This window comes from Triturus cristatus, chromosome 7 (assembly GCF_964204655.1).
Source record: "Triturus cristatus chromosome 7, aTriCri1.1, whole genome shotgun sequence".
Lineage (NCBI taxonomy): Eukaryota > Metazoa > Chordata > Amphibia > Caudata > Salamandridae > Triturus > Triturus cristatus.
This window is the reverse complement of record NC_140590.1, coordinates 467142631-467163447: the sequence shown is the minus strand read 5'-3', so window position 1 is coordinate 467163447 and position 20817 is coordinate 467142631. Positions and strand designations below refer to the sequence as shown.

The 20817-nt window shown below is 45.3% G+C and overlaps 1 protein-coding gene across 1 annotated transcript in view; it reads left to right on the top strand.

The window, feature by feature from the left end:
- QTGAL (queuosine-tRNA galactosyltransferase) overlaps positions 1–20817 on the top strand; it is a 2029717-nt gene that overhangs the window by 125586 nt on the left and 1883314 nt on the right. The window contains exon 4 of the mRNA XM_085616796.1: positions 19284–19348. Within this exon, the coding sequence (XP_085472922.1) occupies positions 19284–19348 (65 nt within the window). The remainder of the gene's footprint in view (positions 1–19283; positions 19349–20817) is intronic.

Here is a 20817-nt window from a genome sequence, read left to right as displayed (position 1 = left end):
CATCCAGCTACCCTTCCACCCTTCCACCCATACATTCAGCTATTTACCTTTTCTCTCATCCATCCTTCCACTCACTCATCAATCTATCCATCCTCTCTCATTCTCCATCTATTCAATCTTTCATTCATCCATTCACCCTTTCACTAATTCATCCAGCCATCCACCCATCCCTTCACTTACTCACTCGCCCACCTTTTCATATTAATTTTGAGCTGAGCCTTTTTGAGAAGAGGCCCATCAAGAACTTCACCCTCGCTGCAGGAGTCACTCCAGGACTTGGACAGGATCCACCAGGGTGGGCACAGGGGTGGGCATGCAGTTTTCAAGTATTCCAGGGAGGGGTAGGGCTCCTCACCCCCTCCTGGACAAGACAACGAGAAGACAGGCTCTCTTTCCAAAATGTTAGTTTTGCCATCCCCCACTGTGATGTACAGTACTTAAAGGAGATACTCCAAGATGACTGATTTAACTGATTGCCCTCCATACTTTGTTTAATCAGTGTGGGTGCGATTGTGCCATTTCTTAATTTTATTCCAATTATAGACTGCATGTTTGCAGAACCGAGGTTTGCTTACAATTTAGTGACAGTAATTAAGCTCTGTGAAGAGAACCACGTGCTGCCTCTGGGTAATCAGGGCCGGTTCTAGGATGTTTGGGGCCCTGGGCAGAAAGGGAATGTGTGAGGCCCCTCTTGCAGAGACATGGGCATTCAGGGCTGTTTGCATCTGAATAGATGCCCCTGCGCCTGAAGCTGCAGCCCCTCCCTCTGTCACCTTCAAGCCCCTCTTAACAGCTCATCAAGGGCTGAAGGTGTGAGGGTGGCCATCCCGCTGTTTTCAAAACCTCCGTTATGGCCGAATATCAGCAATCAGATTTTCGTGTGGAGTGCGCGCCCCCCCTGGAATGGTGGCGCGCCCCCCCTGGGGGGCGCGCCCCACAGATTGAAGAACACTGGTCTAGATGTTAAAGCAAAAGACCTCTTCCGTACCATAACTGTGTTGAACTTAATATTAGAACAGATGATTCTTCAATATATGAACTCTCTATTTTTTCCCCTCCTGCAACACCCCCCTTCAGTGTGGGAAGAATTCCTATTTTCTGAAGTTGGTACTGTAAGGATTGCTTCTTCAAAGCCTTCTTCAAAGTCTTCAAGACCTTCATGGCCTGGCGCCGCTCCCTGCACTGCCCCTACCATCTCAGGTGTTATGAGGTTATGGCTGGTCAAAACTCCTCTGTATTAAAAACACCTCGCTTCGACTTGTCATTACCCCCCTCTTGATTCGCCCCCCCTTGTACAGGAGTGCTCGAAAGTTGCCCCTGTTGAAGAAGGGGTTTGGAGAAAAGAGGATATTGCTTAGGGGTTGACTGACTCCCAATCTCCTTAACTGGGGGTAAGTTATTGAGGACATTATCCACCCGACCTGGCTTTGTTCCTTTGTTCTTCCCCTCCACCTCGCCTCTCGCGCCTTTCTCACCTTTCTCACCTTTTTCGGCGGCAACTAATAGGCTCAATTCTGTTGAATGTTCAGACAGAGACAGATTATCTGCATCTATGTCCCCCTCGATCATCTGTTGGTCATCTTCGTTGTCTTCATCATCTTCATCGCCTTGGTCTCTCAAAACATCATATTTGTTTTTACCTGCCTGTATCTCAGCAGTGTTTTGTTTCAGAGCATTTCTTTTTTCAGTTTTCCTTTTATTTCTCCTCCCTCCATTAGCCGCTGGCGGGGTTTTTATCGTCGACTTCAGCAACTCCAGTTTGGCCTGCTTGCCCTTTGCTCTTGCCGCCATCTCTATATTGAGATTATCCGATGTAATGCAGTTAAGCGAAAACACCGCCGTTTAACACCGTAGGGTGTAGAGGGCGGGGCAGGGTAGGAAATGAAACAATGCAGCCTAGGAGGTTCCTGTACTCCTTGCCTCTCACCGCCTCTCCGTTTTTTTTTCCCCCTAATGCGCCGCTTGCTGGACTGAAATGGCCCAAAACAGCAAGGAGCAGACGAGTGGTGAACAAATGGATAGGTGGCAAGCGGCAAGAAGAAATAACACGTAGAAACTCCACGACTCAACAAGCAGCCCTAATGACTCTTAAGGCATGCATGCAGGGGCATAGGCGCAGCAGGTATAGTAGGTAAAGCTGAGTGTCAGCTAAATGGTGGATGTAGGCAGGTGAGAAAATGAGCAGGCGGGCGGGTAGGGATAAGCAAAAATAAGCAGAGCGAAGTCTGGAGCCCCTGTGTACCTCAACACTTCATGTTCGCATATAACTGTATCCCCCGTAGTCCCGCAATCCCGGAGCAGTCCTGAAGCAGTCCTGTAGTCCTGAAGTCGAAATCACGAAGATGAAGATAAATCACGGCAACATGGCAGCAGGGGAAAACTTAAGAGCGCGGATCACATTCATGCTTGCAATTTTTTGGTCGACATAGTGCAGCAGTCATGAGGCGTGCAGTATCTCAACAGCCCGGAGTCCGGCAGCTCCAGCGTTACCTTCGTGGGCGGGGCCATGGCCGGACATGACAGGAAGCACAATGGCGTCGTACGTGGGCTCACGTCACCGTGGGACCTCCCGTTCATGCGCGCGCCGCCCCGCTCTCACACTTTGTGCCCCGTGCATCGTCCAGCCCAAAGTTACCCAGTCATTCATTCACCAGAAACTGGAACTTTCCGGCCACCGAAAAACTTCCTGCAACGCGCTCACAGCCTGACCTCAACCCGCAGCACTTTATCTGCCACAGGGAGTGCTGCCCCCACACAGCATGCTTCTATAGAAGTGTCTATTGTCCCCTCCCCTCTCACCCCCACATAATATCCCTGTTCATCCCATCCCATTCAATTGCGAGCAGAACACCATTGCACCAGCACCAGCTGCAAACAAAAAGGAGAGGAGGGAAGAGGAAAAGTAGCGCAGCCACAGAAGAATGCAAAATTACAACAGCTTACCCCATAGAGGCGCCTCTCTTACAGGTCTGTGGAAAGGTGCCAGCTGCTGTCCCTAAGCGCACATGCCATTAACATCGGAGGGTCTGTAAAGTGGACTCCACACAGATGTTGGTGCTGCTGATGAGGTCTGTGCCCTTTTTAATGAGTTTGATTTTAGTGCTGGACAAGTTCACATACGTTCCTTTAGTCATTTTCTGACAGGGACGGGAAAGTCACTGAGGGGCAGTGAGTAGCTCTAAGCAGCACTGGACATACATCCGAAGCAAACCGGGAGCGCACAGCAGCTCATTCAGAGCACTCACCCTACATGACTCGCTGGAATGCCGTCTACTCCCGGGCCGAACCACTTGCACAGGAACTCCGGGGAGCGGCGGACTGTACCCCTCCCAGTCCCCACGGTGCCTTAGACAGTATCCTGGCTACAGTATACAATCAGGGACATAATTTTGTTTCACCTCAGGCCGGCACATATGCCATACCAAACATATTGAAAGAGAAAGTGTAGATACTCTAAATTGTGGGCTGACATGTCAGGCACTCTGGCACAGCAAGATGGGCTAGCTTTCTTTTTTTAGTACCGTCATGGACTATGGCACCAAAAAAAAAGCCCCACACACTGCCCCTTTCAAGCTTACCCATCTGACAGTGCCAGATAGCCCAGTCCAACACTGAACATTCCTATCTGGAGGTGCAATCGCCATCCTTTAAAAGAGAAAGCCAAGCAACAGGACAAATCCATCATCCATCTGCACAGGAAGTGACATTATTGGTTTCAAAAGAAGAAGCGAAGCAAGATAACTCATTTCCATCATACATCTGCACAGGAAGTGACATTAGGGAATTTCCCATCATCAATCTGCATGGGAAGTGACATCACAAGAATTTCCGTCATCGCTCTGCATAGGAAGTAACATCACTGGATGCCCCATCATCCATCTGCACAGGAAGTGACATCGCCCACCCTCTTCTCCCTCACATACCTATTCAAGGGTGACTGCTGTGCGGATGCCTGGACAAAGCCCAGCGCCAGGAACCCTGGCCCCCTCAAATATCTCTCCCACTACTTCGCCATCCTACAGCAACCCTCCATGTCCTCAATCCTGGCCATCACTGCACACACTGCTGCCTCACCGCACCGCACAACCCAGAGAGAGAATTCTCTTGCACTTTGCAAGTTTTCATGTACATACCCGCACCCAACACTCCATACTCCTGCACTGACGGCACCCAACACCTGACTTTCTTACACAATCCTGCAACCACCCGCCCAACACTCTCCACTTGCATGTATGGTGCTCAACACCTGCTCATTCACCAAACACTCCACAGAGATCTGTGACTTTGCTGTGTGATAACGCTATTGACCTACTTTGCCTCAAGGAAACCTGACTGAAACCCATATCTACATCTGACATTGCCACAGCCACCCCCCTCTGCTACATGATCGCCAGGCAAGACAGACTTCACAAGCCCAGAATCCCCATCATCTGCAAGAACACCTTCAGCTACACCACCTCCATGGCCACGTCATCCTCCAATATGGAGCACCTGTTGTTCAAGCTCCACGTCGCAGCAAACTTCACCATAAGCGACACTCATCTACAGACCATCAGGACTGTGCACCAACTTCACCTACGCCATCACTGACTTTACACCACTTGTCCTTGACGGTAGCAGTTACATCCTACTCAGAGGATGAACATCTACCTGGAAGACCATGCTGACCCAAACTCAGAAGCACTCATCAATGAACTTGGAAGTCTGGGCCTCACCCAACGAGTAAAGGGGACTACCCACGTCACCAAACATCTCCTGGACCCTATTTTCACCATGTTTGGAAAAATATCTGAGTCGACCGCATTCCTCAACAATCTGCTTTCACAAACCTTCCAGATACCTCTTCTCATCCAGACTCCTACTTGGACACTACCAACGCGTACAAACAGGGCTGGCTTTAGCAGTGGTGGCAACCAGTGCAACAATCTTTGTTGCCCCCTGAAAAAAACCCTCCTTTCCCATAAATTCCCTCACTACCACACTCCACCAGTGCCCCTCATCTCTCCATAGCCGTTTTCTCACATGCATTTCATTTGTTTTTATAGCTCTACTCATACCAGTGTAGCGTGTCAGAGCACTCTATAACCCATGTACATTATACAGAGACAATGAATCATACATGTACAATTCAGTCTATATATAGGACATGTTACATAGGATAATGAAGAAATGAGGATTAAAATGTGTAGGAATCATGTCATCCATACTAGTAGGCAGTATATTTTAAGAGTGTTTGGTGTTGAGAAGCACAAAGTCAGGATTTAAAATGTACCACAGTGGTTGACTTTAATAATAAGAATGTATTACTACCTAAATTAACCCTTTTTAGCGACATTAGGATGATAAAAGACTGGGGAAGAACATAACATTCTTACATATACCATGCAGTTTACACATAGCTCTTTGATGATAGTTCATAGCTCACTGCGCTATTATAGGGTTGTAACTTATGAACTGCAAGTAACAAAAACATCTATGCGACAATAGCAGTAACCCACCGAGCTATCCACATAAAATACAGTTTGGTGATTTGCGTGGTACACGTTCTTTGCAGCAGGCACTTTGACTCTCTGCTCTACTTTATGATGAGTCAAAACTGCCACTAAACAAAACTCTGATTTCTCTCAGCAGGAACATTAATCATTAGAGTTATTTTGAAATTTTCATTATTGGCTAAAAACTGATGGACACACAAGAAACTGAGTAGCAAATGCGTTTTAAACCATGATGAATGCATTACAATCTCTTGCTGCTTTGGAAGCCAGGGTTGCTTTTGTACTCATACTTTACAAAGATCTCTCCTCCATCTTCTTGTAAAGAATTCATAAAATTTGTTCGCAAATAGATCAGGAACTCTTTGTAGCCCGCAGTCTCTGTTCCTAATACTGTCTTCTGGTACCCCTCCTACAGTGCTTAATAACTTTGTGCCTGTTGTAGATCTTCAACTGCTAGAGAACCTGCGAGGAAGCTGGCCTTCCGATGAACCATGTCCTTCTGACTTATGATGCAAATGGCCCCTTACTTAATAAATAAACTTTAACATTTGTCTAAATCCTTCAGGCAGGGATAATTGTCTAATGGGAAATCAGCGATAGATAAACCCTTACTGAAAAATACATTGTTGAGCCCAGCCAGTTCCAACAACTTCTGCTCCAGTTCTTTAATACCCTATTTAAGGAAATTCTGGAAGAAAATTAGCTCTTGAATCAATTCCGTACTGGGTCCTTGCATGGAGAAGTAGCTAGCTGATTGTCGTGTCAATACTCAATGACTTAACAAGGATAGTTGATGAAGGCAGCATGAGGATGTTGGAATTAGTGGACCACGTGCCTGCATTTGATACTATTAATCAGACCATCCTCATGTCAAGACTTCACAAGGCATAAGTGAAAGGTTTCACGTGTATCGATAGTTATTTCTGTTTAACAAGATTGAGTCTATTGCTCTACCACCATTTCTCTCTGAGTCCAATATGGTGTTCCCCTGAAATCCTTTCTGTTTCTGTTTTTATTCACTCTGTGCATGAGGCCACTAGACATTTACTATCAGTAGGAGGGGCCAGGTTTTACAGGTACGCGGCCAGTACTCAGCCCAGAACTCACAGACATTTAGCAATCAGCAAGTACTGTTTGAACCATCATCATTATCTGAATGCCTTTTGTTGACCCTCTGGTGGATGACAAAAGAATCTTCTTAAGCTGAACCCCTGAAAAATGAGGTTCTGCTTAGCAAGTAATCCATTTTAACCTGGATTCCATTTCTCTTGCAAGTGACGATAGGTCTAAAACCGTAACCCACCAATGCTATATACAATCTTAAAATCCACCTTGATCCCAATTTGTCCATAGACATGCAAGTAGCCAGGGTTTCGTATACAATTTTCCTCTAAATCAAGAGCCTGAAATGCAGCCTACCATTTATTGAACCACACATTCATATAACAGTTGTCAGTGGCTTGGTCAAGCCTCTCATGGACAATGGCAATGCTTGCGCAAGAAAGAGACTGAAGTTAGTTGAGAATGCCTTGGGGCATATGATTGCTGGCCTCCCCCGTCATGGTCACATTTCACTCGAACCGCGCTGCACCAGTACTTGATCTGCAACATAACATTCTTCAACTGTATGATGGTTACCTATAGAGCGGTCTATTCTAAGGCACCGGAGATGTTAGCTAACAAGTTCAGTTCCCATCATTTTAGACGAGATTTAGCACACAACTGCTAAATTGAAGTCTGCTCTTTTTTCTCAGATATAGACTAAGTACATTTATAAAGACTGAGGTGCGATTTACAGCAGTGACATTTTCTCAAGGGGTTCGTGAGAAGGGGAGGCTTTCAATGGAATTGTGTATTCATATTGTATTAGTAATTTTTTTAAATGTCTATTTTATTCTCAACTTTATGCTTTATAGTTAGAAAATTGAAAACGTGAAACATCTTATTTTTCTTTTCATGGACAATGATGTTCCAGGAAAAGTCTTTCCTTCTGTGGAAATGTACTTTTTTAGGGGTACACTGGTGCAGGGTCACCCTTTTGTCCACGGGTTCAAAGACCAACAAAGTAGAGATCAGCACTGGAGTAGGAAATAAATAACAAGTATATTAATCACTCATGAGTGGGACCACGTTCACACAGCACTCTCAAGTGCTCCCTGAGGTAGTACACTGAAGTCACAGAACACAGGGCTTTTATATAGGTTTTCTGCACTGTAAGCATGTGAACAGAAATAGGGAGAACAAGTTTTAGAAATAGTTTTCAGCAAACAAGGGCAGATGAATAACCACTTGGTCAGCAAAGTGGGAGGGAGAGCAGGAGTGCTTATGGCAGCAGTAAATGATTGACAGTTAACATCAGAGATCAGGTGCTCTGGCAGCTGCAAACTCTCAGCACGTACATTGCTTTTAGCTGAGTCAGGAAGTCAACTAAAATGGATAGCATAGGCAGAGTGAAAAGGCAAAAGAATTATGAAGGAAACTTAAATGGACACCACAGCCAAAATGGCTGTTGCTTATGCCAAGTAAAATATTACACGTTTTCCACAGATGGCCCTTTTGGCATAAGCTAAGACATTTTCTTATGCTTAAAAAGGGGTACGATAAACATCATGTATATCAATGAACATTATATTGCTGACTTCTCGGTCTATTGCTAAACGGGCATTTACATTTTGGACATTTAGATGGTAGACAAGTAGTACAAGTGGAAATACAGAGGGAACAAAGCATTGGCCCTCATTGGATACATAAACAACAAGAGAAGAGAATTGCAATATTTATCAATAAGGCTGAAAATATTTTTAAGCCCCATACAGAACATACGCTCCAGAACCATCCAGCCCAAGTCCATGTTCCTGAGTCTTGATGTATCTCAGTAGCTATTTTGTGTAATTTGGAGATGACCGCATATACAGAAGGTGAATTGTCCGGTGTGAAGACACAACAGCTGGATCTGATGTTACAGCATGCTCCAGTCTATATTGGTCCCATGTAGTCTCTGTCTGGTCGACAACAGAGACATCGATTGCACGTTTTCCCCTACCACCAGCATAGTGATCAAACAATTGCAAATCTTGATGGTAGGTTGGGGGAGCTAAAAACACAGGTGGTAGAAGGAAGGCTATGTAACAGGTACCAGACCAGTCTGGATGTAGGTTGTAATATGCCTTAGTTCCACAAATAAAATAAGTGTGACGTGATGCAAGGAAGCTGCTTCGTCCTCTCGTAGACATCTGCAACACTGCAGTACAGTTACTGTGGCCCACTGGCACATAGCCTGTACTTTGTACATAAAGGGGCCAGTGGTCATGGCAACAGAGATAACAAGGGGTCCATTTACTTTAGCTGACCTAGAATTTGGATACACATAGTTTGTTGCTGCACTTCCTTTACAATATTCTTCCCTTTTGCTTATGGGTCCCCATCTTCGTTGGGGTAACAGACTTTGTTCATTAGAGGCATATAGAAGTTTGAACCAAGCTGGGCATGAGCCATTGTGAGAGAATGGCAGCGGTGACAACGGGATTCATTTTCTGTTCTGATGAGGAGGAATCTTGCCACAAACCCAACGGTTAGTAGCATTGCTTAGCTGGTGTGTCTGATGCAACATTTGAAGAAATTAATTGTTTCTCAGATTTTGCCGGTATCCCTGTTCATGTTGCGGCAAATCAAAATGATGGTGCTCTTTTGCAGCAAGGGATGTAACAATAATGTTAGGTAAGGAAGCTCCAGGCATTATTTCCTCCACTACTCACATTACAGTAGTGATGATGGCAGTAGTCAAAGTCAGACCAAGGATGCAGATTGGACAGCCATTGCACGTTGTCGCAGCGATCTCCTTCTTCTTAGGAGAGTTCATTTTCATCGGCAAACAACAAAACAGATGGTTTGGTTTCTTCACTAACGTTGAGACGAGTAGTCACTAAAAGGCTACCCCCCTTTGTAGTCAATCTTTAACCACCCAGGACAGTGGCTCAAACAGTCTCTTTCTACGATGAAATGTCTTTCTTCCTGGATTGAAGCAGATATCTAGATGTACCAGGAATCGTGTGGTCCGAGAAGACTTCCTCAGGTCTTTCAGGTGACACAGCTCATCCTTTCTCGGTGACCAAAATGTCGCGATGACCTGTCAGCACAGCAGGGCTCACGAAGGAAGAGCTTCCCTCACCTGCTGATAAATAGAAGACAAGCTGTCAGTTAACTGGGACAAATGGTCACTCATCAACATGTCTGGGGTACCTAATACTGGTGCAGAACAAAGGGCTTGGCGTAACTGTTGGATGGCGCTCTGGCACTCAGCAGTCCATGGGAGGGGCATCGGAGTGTCTTTAGTCAAAATGGCCAACAAAGGTTTAATAATGTGTGAAAAAAACTGCCTACAAAAAGAAGTGTGACCAATCAGTGCACGAACATCCTTCTGAGTACGGGGTACAGGAGTACCTAAAATGGTCTGAATGCGATCTGGTGTAAGTGCACGTCCCTCCTTAGACAGGAGGTGACCTAAATAGGTAACCTGCTGTGTACAGTATTGCAATTTCTTTTGCGAGACTTTGTGATGATGGGAGGCAAGAAATGATAACAATAACAGTGTTCCTTCTTCACACTAGGAAAGGACGTCAGAGCGGCATCCTCATTGATAAGACAGAATCTCTCAACCATTGGATAATTGTTTTTTAAAATAACACGCACACCTTCTGAAGAACAACGTTTTGTAGCACGAAAATATTTAAGCATATCGGTACCCACAATATTGTCAGGTGAGGTAGGGGAAAGCAAAAATGGACATGCGGTAGTAAATTTATCAAGTCTGAATTCAAGTGGCTGTGAAAGTGGGCTAGGTGTAGGTGTCCCATCGAATCCTATCGATGTTATCATTGTGCCGGACAGGGGAGCCCTAGGAACCAATTTTTTAGACAGAGCACTAAGGGTAACCTGTGTTTCAAGGAAACCGATCAGTAAATCCCAAGATATTTGTGTCAATATAAGGACCCATTTGATCTACTGGCCCCTCAACCGGTTCCTTACCCCGTCCTAGGCATCCCTATGCGTAATCAGAATCTGCAAGGGCATCAGCAGAATAATAAGACATTTGATATTGATTTCGTCTATCAAAAGTATTAGAGTTATTTGATCCTTGTTCAACTGCTTCAAATCTGGGGCGAGCTCCTGTAGGTTCCCTGTTTCCTGAATTCCCTGGGCCTCCTCTCATACTTCCCCAGTGATACTGCTGACCTCGCAAAAAGGGGCACTCAGAACGCCAATGCCCAGTCTCTTTACAATAAGCACACTGATCAGAGAACAAGTTTACTCGAGGGAGAGGGGGTACTCCAGGTGTATACATTGCACGTCCGCATCTTCCACCTCATCTAAATGGTGGACCATATATTTGAGCCAACATAACTTTTGTACCTTTATTTCAACTGATGGGCTGTCCTACGTCCGAAATCCACCGCTGCTCTTTAGATTCACCTATCACAGGCTCAGAGCGGCCATAAGGGAATTCTATCCATCTTTCCCCGAAGAGCCCCTTAGTCTTCAACCAATACAAGCATTGATAGCTGCGACCACACACTCCAACTTGATATCAATACTATATAAAATGGTGCAAACAGAAATAGCAGCGGACACTTATAAAGCACGAGACAGATGGAATAAATTATTAGACAATCCATTAACCGATGAAGATTGGGTTTCATGTTGCACGCTCACTACTTTACTCACAGCTAACGGAAATCTCCGCATCATACATTTTAAATATATACATCAAGCATATTACACCCCAGCTAAACTATATAGGTATGGATTACGTGATACTGCACAATGTAAAAGATGCGGAACTGATCAGGCTGATTTCATACATCTTTCCTGGGCTTGTCATAAGATACAGAAATTTTGGGAAGCGGTAACTTGCCAGTTGGGAATTATGGTGCTGGGCACTCTGCCGTGTGAACCCCGACTATGCCTCTTAGGCCTTAATATACCTGCAAGATCAAAAAAAAAGAAGCTGATAGCCATTATGTTGTTATTGGCGAAACGCAGAATTGCAATGCACTGGGACAGTAAGACATCCCCAACTCTCACCAGCTGGATTGTAGATGCTGTCTATTGTAGAGATAAATTTGCGATATATGCAGAAGAGCTGCCAAAAAACTCTAGGCCCTCGGACATTTGGGAACCTTTGACAAAATATTTGTGTGAGCATCAGGATTTACTTACAAAAAAGAAATAGCTTGTATGTCAAGTTGTTGGGATTGATGCGATGTGCTGGATGTGTTCATTATGTGATGTTGGGGGCCATGCATTGTCTGATTCAGCTCTAAGTTGTAATTATATGGTCGTTACTATGTACATTGTCAGAGCATTTAATAAAGTTTTAAAATCCCCCCCCAAAAAAAGTCTTTGTCCAAAAAAAACAAAAAAACTTTTGTCTTTAACTCCTTAACCTTCTTATCCTCCCTGCCTTTTGCTTCCTGTTCCTGTCGCTCATAATATTGGGCCATAGTCAAAAGGGAAACTTGGGAAGGTATGGTCCAAGAACTCTCGCTGGCCCTTAAGCGACTAGCAATTCTGGTAACATATTAGCGACAAATTTATCAACAAACAAAAGCTTACCCATATCATTGGGCAATGACTGACCACTAAAATCATGGAATGTCTCTTCAAATCTTGAAAAGAAATCAGAAACTAACTCATTCTTTTTCTGTTTACAGTACGCTAATGTAGTCCAATCTATTTTCTTAGGGGATATGAGAGTTTTTAACTTAGTCACAATAGCTTTAGGAAGATCTAATATCTCCTTCTGAGGCTTCTGCGCAGGCTCCCTTTCCGCATCTATTTGTTCTAAATGTTCCCAGGTATCACCATATGCTACATTACCATCTATTTTACGTATTGTTCTTCACATATCAGGGGGAAAAATAAGTCCAAAGAACATATCAATATCTGGCAAGGTCATAGTGCAGGAACTAATGGCTCCTTCCACCTCTTTATAGAAGGCAGCAGGATTTTTTGGGGGGTCGGCAAAGCAGCTTTAAGAGCCATCACATCTAATTCTACTCCAAGGAGTGTAAACCCAATTATATATAACATATCCCTTTGGCTCTAATTCCTGAGAAATGTGTCTATAATCAAAAATTACCTCCCAAACACATTTTTCTACAAAATAAAATTGCTCTGCGCTGTTCCACCGTTGAACCATAGTTACAATGAGCGATGCCGCATGAGGTAGGCAAGCCTCCTTCCTAGCAGCAATTTTTAAAGTATCCTTTTCTGCTTTAGTCAAAGTAGAGCGAGTCTGTCGCCCATCTTGTTTATCTTGTTCATCTTGTTCTTTGTCGTCTGAAGACAAATGCTCGTCATCAGAAACCTCAACTGGGGCACTTGGAGTGAGACATTTATACGAGGGTGGGGGGCGTTCTAATAGGATGAAGTCATCCTGTGGTTTATTAAGTATGGGATAAAGAGGGCGCCTAATAGGGTACTGGCCATTTACCTCTAATCGACGTTCCCTATCTTTTTGTTTTTCTCTATTTTTTCTTCTTTTCTTTATTTTTTAATTCTATCGCTTTTAGATATATCATTTTTCGTTGTTCTTTTTCTGCTATAGCTTCTGCTCTTGTCGCTCTCTCTCGCACTTCTTCCACATACGCACACAATCAAACATATCCTGTCTACTTTTTCTTTTAAATAAACACTGCTCTAGATATTGAACCTTTTTAAAATCAAATGACCCATTCACTGGCCATTGCAGATCAGAATCTTTTTTTGTGTATTTGTTCCACAGTGGACCGTACATTATGGAAGAAATACCGTATTTGACATATATGTCTCTTATTAGGTGTCCCCTCTGGGGGAGCCGGCTGACTTTTTTTTTCAAGCTTACTTTTTGGTACCACCAGAGGAGCAACACCACTTACGGAGTGTGCTGAGAACAGGCATGCTTTACAAATATTAGTAAAATATTATTACTCCAAATATTTCAAAAGGAGAAAAATCTCCACATGACCTGCCTTCAAGCTTTGCAAAGATTGAAATTCAAGATAAAAAGACCAGGCTTAGCAGATATATCTCTGGGGGAAATCAGGGCAGCGGTTAAATGCATGGCCAGGGGAAAGACTCCGGGGGCTGATGGACTCCCGGTGGAGTTCTATGCCGCTTATTTGGATGTGCTGGCGCCGCAGTTACAGGCAGTTTATAGAGAGGCGTGGGTGCTGGGCAGGTTGCCGACCTCCATGAGGGAGGCAATCATAGTGCCATTGCTAAAGAAGGGCGGGGACACCACCTCGAGGACGGCGTACCGGCGGCTTTCCATGCTCTTGGTCGACTATAAGATCCTTAGCAAAATCCTGGCCACGCGACTCCTGGGTCACATGTGCTACCTGGTGCATCCGGACCAGTCGGGGTTCGTCCCCACTAGGAATACTGCGACGTGCATCCGGCGGTTGGTGCGGATAATGGGGGAAGACAGGGAGGATATGCCGGAGGCAGTGGTGCTATCAGTAGACATTGAAAAAGCATTCGATAGTGTGGAGTGGCCGTATCTGTTCCGGGTGCTGAAGGAGTTCGGACTGGGCGATAACTTCGTGTAGTGGACCAGACTGTTATATAGCTCCACCACAGCTAGGGTTCGTACGGGGCGCACTATTTCGGTGGCCTGCCAGGTGACGAGGGGCACTCGTCAGGGCTGGTCATTGTCCCCGCTACTGTTCGCGCTGGCAATTGAACCCCTAGCGGCTCATGCCCGACAGGGGCAGTGTTACGGGGGAGGTCCGGCTGCGAGACGAGCTACATCACATATCGCTATATGCGGATGACCTCTTGCTGTACCTGGCCGATGCGGGGGGCTCTCTGCGGGGCGACAGAAACCCTACTTAGGGAGTTTGGTCGATTGTCGGGGTTGCAGGTGAATTGGGCTAAGACTTGCCTGTTCCCTCTGTCTCCTGGAGCTCGGCTGCCTTTGGAGCTCACAGACTTGAGGTGGGAGCCTACCTGCTTGCCGTACCTGGGCGTCCGTATATTCCACACCCCAGCTGACCTTTTCGAGGGGAATGTGGGTGCTGCGCTGAGGGGGCTCAAGGGTAGCATGGCGTTCTGGTGCACTCTTCCTCTTTCGGTGGCTGGGCGGGTCGCGCTGCTGAAGATGATAGCGCTGCCGAGATTATTATACTTTTTCCGTACTCTACCGGTTTGGATCCCGATCACCTTTTTTAAGATGCTTCGGACTTTGCTGACAGGATTTATATGGGGAACTGGGAGGCGGCGGGTGGCCCTGTCCACTCTGATGAGGCAGAGGGAGGAGGGGGGACTGGCGGTCCCGGACTTCGAATGGTACTATCTGGCGGTGCAGCTGCAGTGGCTGACGCAGGCCGTGGCGCGTGAGTTTCGGGGCCAGAGGGCCCGCGGGGTAGGGTCATTCCGCGGCATGTGCTGTCATTTATTGTGCTACGGCAGAGCCTCCGGCTGGATCAGCTTACCCTCGAGGAGCGTACACTCCGCTTGTGCTGGATTCGGAGTCAGAAGCGAGTAGGCTTCGTAGCCCCGTATGCCCCGGAGATTCCACTGGGCATGTGTACGGCCCTCCCTCATGGCGGGGATTGGTCGGCGTTGGCTGGTTGGGAAGAGCGGGGGGTCCACATGCTTGGGGATTTATACAGGGATGGCGTATTGTTGCCATTCCAGGAATTGCAAGGGGCGTATGATTTACCGAGGGGGGATTATCTTCTGCACACCGCCTTGGTGACGGCGATCCAGAAACAGTGGAAGATGGGGCTTTCGGAGCCCCCGGTTTCTTTGGTGTGTCAATATGTCACTATGGCGGCGGGTACGTTCAAGGCTATCACTTGTCTATACGGGCGGCTGTCTACGGAGAAGTTGTCGCCTATGGATGCCCTGAGGGGTAAATGGGAAGGGGATCTGGGTAAACCCATTCCTGAGACGACATGGGCGCAGCTAGTGCGGCGGGCCTGGAAGGGCACGCGCAATGCCAGATTCCAACTGGTCCAATTTTATACTCTACACAGGGCTTACTTAACTCAGGTCAAAATCCTGCAGTACTTCGGAGGCTCCCAATCGCCGTGTCCTCGGTGCAGAGTGGAAGGCGCTGATTTTGGTCATATGTTTTGGTCTTGTGTGGGACTGAGCTCTTATTGGGCGGATGTGGTGGCGTGTCTGAATCAAGTGACGGAGCGAGAGCTGGAGGCGGAGATGGGGGCTTGCCTGTTGTTGTGGTTTCCCCACACCCCCAATACCAAAATTACAAGCAAGTTTTACGATCTAGGATTGATAATGGCGAAGAGGGAGCTCACTATGCATTGGGCCGAGCCTTCGGAGATGGAAGGCGAGCTTCTTGTCCTGGGCGAGAAGCGAAGGACAAGCGTTGGCCAGACGCGCGTCTAATGATAAAGCGCTGGAGGCGGCACGGGTGTGGGGAGCTCTGGTGGAAGGGCTTAGATCCTTGGAGGAGTTGAATGAGGAGGATAGGGATCCTGTGGATAGGGATAGGAGTGTGGAACCCGGGGTGGGGCCCTCTGAGACGCCTGGGGAGACCGCACTGAATAGGGCCACTTAGGTACACCTGTGGAGGACTCAGCGTTTGCACAATGTATTGGAAACTGCCGAATAGTCGTGGTTGGCAGCTGGGGTCTGGATGGGTGGTGGGGGGGGGGGGGGGGTCTCCAGTCTCCTGAGAACAGTGGACGTGCTCTTTTGATTGCCTTGGGCTTGGATTTCTCGGACCCCGGGTCCCTCCCAGCGGAAGTGAAGGAGGGGTTGACGCGGGCACACTGGCAGGGGGTGTGGGGGTAGAGAGGGTAGAGGGTTGGGGCCTTAGGGAGGAAACGTGGGTAGTACGGATTTCTTCTGGCATGTACATCGAGGGATGAGTCTTTTATATGTTGTTGGTTTTGATGTGCTGACGGACAAATTTAATGAAAATATTTTTAAAAAAAAAAAAAGCCCAGTCTTAACAAATCAAGAGTGCCGCTTTAGCGACCTTACCAAACAGAAGACTCCAACTCCCACCTGCTGATCTCTGGTCGACCTAATGGTCACTGCAAAATTGCGCCAAAGAAAACCCCAGTTGAGACCGGCCATCACCTGGAGGGTCAAATCGGAAAAACCAGAAAATTCACGTCGGCCTGCAAAGACAAAGGTCTCCTCATGCAGTGCGCTTTCTCAGTAAGATTTCAATTCTCCGTCAAGACCACTCTTTTGGACGGCCGCATCTTCAATGGGGCCCCACGTTTGGCGCCATCTCTGGAAATGTACCTTTTTAGGTGTACACTGGTGCAGGGTCGCCCTTTTGTCCACGGGTTCAAAGACCAACAAAGTAGAGATCAGCACTAGAGTAGGAAATAAATAACAACTTTATTAATCACTCATGAGTGGGACCACGTCCTCACAGCACTCTCAAGTGCTGCCTGAGATAGTAAGTACACTGAAGTCACACAGGGCTTTTATATAGGTTTTCTGCACTGTAAGCATAATTAGGGAGAACAAGTTTTAGAAGTAGTTTTCAGCAAACAAGGGCAGATGAATAACCACTTGGTCAGCAAAGTGGGAGGGAGATCAGGAGTGTGTATGGCAGCAGTAAATGATTGACAGTTAACATCAGAGACCAGGTGCTCTGGCAGCTGCAAACTCTCAGCACGTACATTGCTTTTAGCTGAGTCAGGAAGTCAACTAAAATGGATAGCACAGGCAGAGTGAAAAGGCAAAAGAATTATGAAGGAAACTTAAATGGACACCACAGCCAAAATGGCTGTTGCTTATGCCAAGTAAAATATTACACATTTTCCACACTTCCATAATTCTCTCATGAGGGGGAACTCTGATTTACTTTCTTATACTTGCTTCACTGTTCACAGTGGTTTCAGCCTTGTTTGGCATTCAAAGTTCATAAAAGGGCACAAAATACACAATCTGTCATGTCGGTTGCGGGGAGGAAGAAACTTTCTGATGGTAAAAAAGATTTGCTCGTTAAAAAAAGGAAATCTATATTTATATATATACACACATACACACATATATATATACATTTCATAAATACCTAAAATCTTCAACCACTTCAATTTCCTATAGTGTGGACAATCCCTAGTCATAGGGTTAGGTAATATAAGGGATACACTGATATAGTTAATAAAATTTAACGGTTAAAAAAAGTTTTTAAATGCGTCTGAGGCCTGTGTGAATTTTGCAATGTAAATGTCAGCATGAGTAGCTGTTAGCCCACTGATGCTGAGATTTATGATTTTTTTGTGTAGTAGGCCATTGATGCTCACCAAACTCCTCACATTTTTTTGGCTAAATAAGAAGGAAAATTTGAATCTTTGCTCCCATGTTTGGTTAGGAAATTTGTGGTATTGGATTTTTTTTTCCCTGTTTGTAATGTATTTTTGGGCTCTGCGTAACAGCCATTTGAATCCACTGAATTGCACTATTCTGCTAATTCGGATGCTAATTTTGTCGTTGCCATACATTTACGACTTATTGGTTAAGTACATTTATATAGTACAGGGTACCAAAACTGCCTTCCCTGCGTTGGTGTAAGAAAAGCGCTAGGAACAAAGGGCTTAGAAAATCAAAACAATTTGATAAGCTACAAAAAAATAACATTTTCCACCTATATGCTAAGCAACGCTTAAAAAAATACTGTTCAGGTAGAAAGTTGGTCATGCAACATTTCATTCATGGCTGCAAGTTGGCATAAATACACAATTATTAGATAGCTCAAGTTCATTGGTCATTACTCCACACAAAATTAAATTAAGCAGTTAATATACATTTTTCAAATCCTGCGTATATATGAATTTTTAAGGTGAGCGGGGGCATGAGGTAAATAAAAGAGCTTCCTTGGTTGCTAAAGATGCTGATTTCTTCCCAGGACAGATGTCGTCCACTTGTTCATAGACCAGTTCCAATGTACCAACAAAGTCTCTACCCAAACTCCTGCCTCTCCCTGATCCAACCCTACTGAATAGAACAACTATTTATAGAGAAGATGTTCACCCCTAAAGGTCGTTTTGCTCCAGCTGACAGCAGATGTATGCAGGTTGTGCCTTAAAAACGTTGTAGATTGAGAGAAACATTATTTTCAATGGGTCCTGAATTTTAGATGATTTTATGTTTCTTGAAGCTACTGAAGAGAGTTGTTTCAAGTTGGTGAGCGGTAAACCTAGAATTCATGCCCACCCCAATTACGTCTTTTAATATGAAGGAGAACAAGGTCCACAAGGACCATTTTGTCCTGTACATCAGAAGAATACTTCTCAATGAATAGATTTGACGTGCACAGGGCTGTGCATTATGCAGGGCGTTGTAAACGACTGCAGGGATGAAACAGACAGCTTGTATAACGAGTGGAGTATAGGGGGTGACAAGATCCGTTTTACACTGAATTAACAAGGTGTGCTGCAGCATTTTGATTGGCCTGCAGGGTGTGTTAGGCAGCCTTAAGTGTAAGAAGTAGCCAGTTTAGTCTGCAGTCATTGAACTTAGTGATGGCTGTAGTGACATAACGCAAAAGGATAGGGTCACCCTGCAGAATGTGGTGATGAGACTGAGAAACTCCTGTGTCTCTGAGATATTCTCTGGCCTTACGCTGACGGGTCATGTATTACACACCTCTACCTCTGTACCCCTGTGTAGTAACTGTTAACCTTAAAAAGCTTAGACTAGGCAAATATATTGCCTACAGTCTGGATTTTCTGATTGACTGCAGCAGTCTTACAGTATGACCCAGGTTCAGCCACACATGCAGTCAGTTAAAACTACATCTTTCTTTTCCAACAGTTGGATTTGCAAAAAACCAGGCAGTTAAACAGAGCAATGGACGGTACCTGTGTTTTCTGGACTCCGTAAGTAATATTAATGCATGACGTAGTGTTACTGAAATGACTTTATATATGCCTGTATGTTGCTTGTTAAAAGTGGTGGCCATTTGGTTTCATCCAGAATGTGGTATTGGTCAAGTGAGTTTTTTGCCTTGCCAGCATAATATAGGTCTCATTTACTTACTTAAAGATATGTTGCTAAATTATTTGCTCATTATCGAGCTACATAGTAGTAATTTTTAGGTTAGCATACTTAACAGTGTGTTCACTATCTGTTGCGAGATGCATTATTGGCTTACCAAGAACATACAGGGACTTGGAGCACTCCTCTTGTTTACCATGGGTTGGTTTTCCTGTCACTCTCATTTGCCTCATTCTTATTCATGTCCCAGCTTGTCAATATTTTGTTTGTCCTTACATGGAGAATAGCCTCTTTACTATGTCTTTTGTTTGGCTCGCTTTTATGCTTCCATGCTTGCTTTTCAAGCTCTACTTTTTGGGGGGTTAAGGACTCCAGGTTATTTAATGTGCTTTGCAGCTGTCTCCCGTGTGTCCCTCTCTGCCCCTACACTCTGTGTTGCTCTCTGTTACCGAGTGCTTCCACCCCCTTCCATGTTGTGTTTGCCCTCATGCAGTTCCCCTGCTTGCTTTCTCACCCGTGTGCCTCTCCCCACTCCGCTCCACGTTGATCTGTTTCTCATTGCTTGTCCTCTCCACATCCACGCTCCTCTCTCATCCGGTGCTACTTCTCCCCATACCTGCTGTCCATGTTCCTTCGGTTTCCTCCTTGATGCTTCCCCCACCCCTGCCTTCCATGTTGCCCCCTTACCCACACTTTAAAAAGATGCTTTTGAACTACTCGTTTTTTTTCTCTGCAACTCTGCAAATTGGTAAATAAAAAAAATCACTTGCTGTCCTGTCTAGACGTGTGCGTGCCTGCCGTGTCATAGTTCCTTTTTTTCTTTCCTTTCTTTAGCTATTTAGCACAGCATCGGGGATGCTGTCCAGCAAGGCTAAAAACCCATTAGTAAAGTCAATAGGTCCCAAAGGGGAGTCGGTGATGCACTTATAAGAGCAATAATTCAGTGCCCTCCTCTAACTGGAAATCAAAGTCAGCATCTGTAAACAAGAAGGCAGTGGTATGCCATCTCCCAGATTAGGGCTACTTTGGTCAGACTAGGAGATGGGCAGACGGATGGAGATTGAGGTTATGTGAGGATTGAAGACCGTACATTCATTTTGAGACTGAACCTCAATGCTGTATCATACCATTCCTTTCATCAGTGTCTACATAGACCTTTGTATGTATTCGTTGTATTTTTGATAAATTCATTCTGCTTTTTGATAATACGTTTTACCATGAAAAAGCTTAGAACATAAATAATTGTTTGATTGTGTTTGGTTGAGTGTTTAAATATATTGTGAGTGCATTTTAGATTTTTTGTGGAGAATGGATTGCAGTCATCTACAAGCATGGCTCTAAGTACTATGAG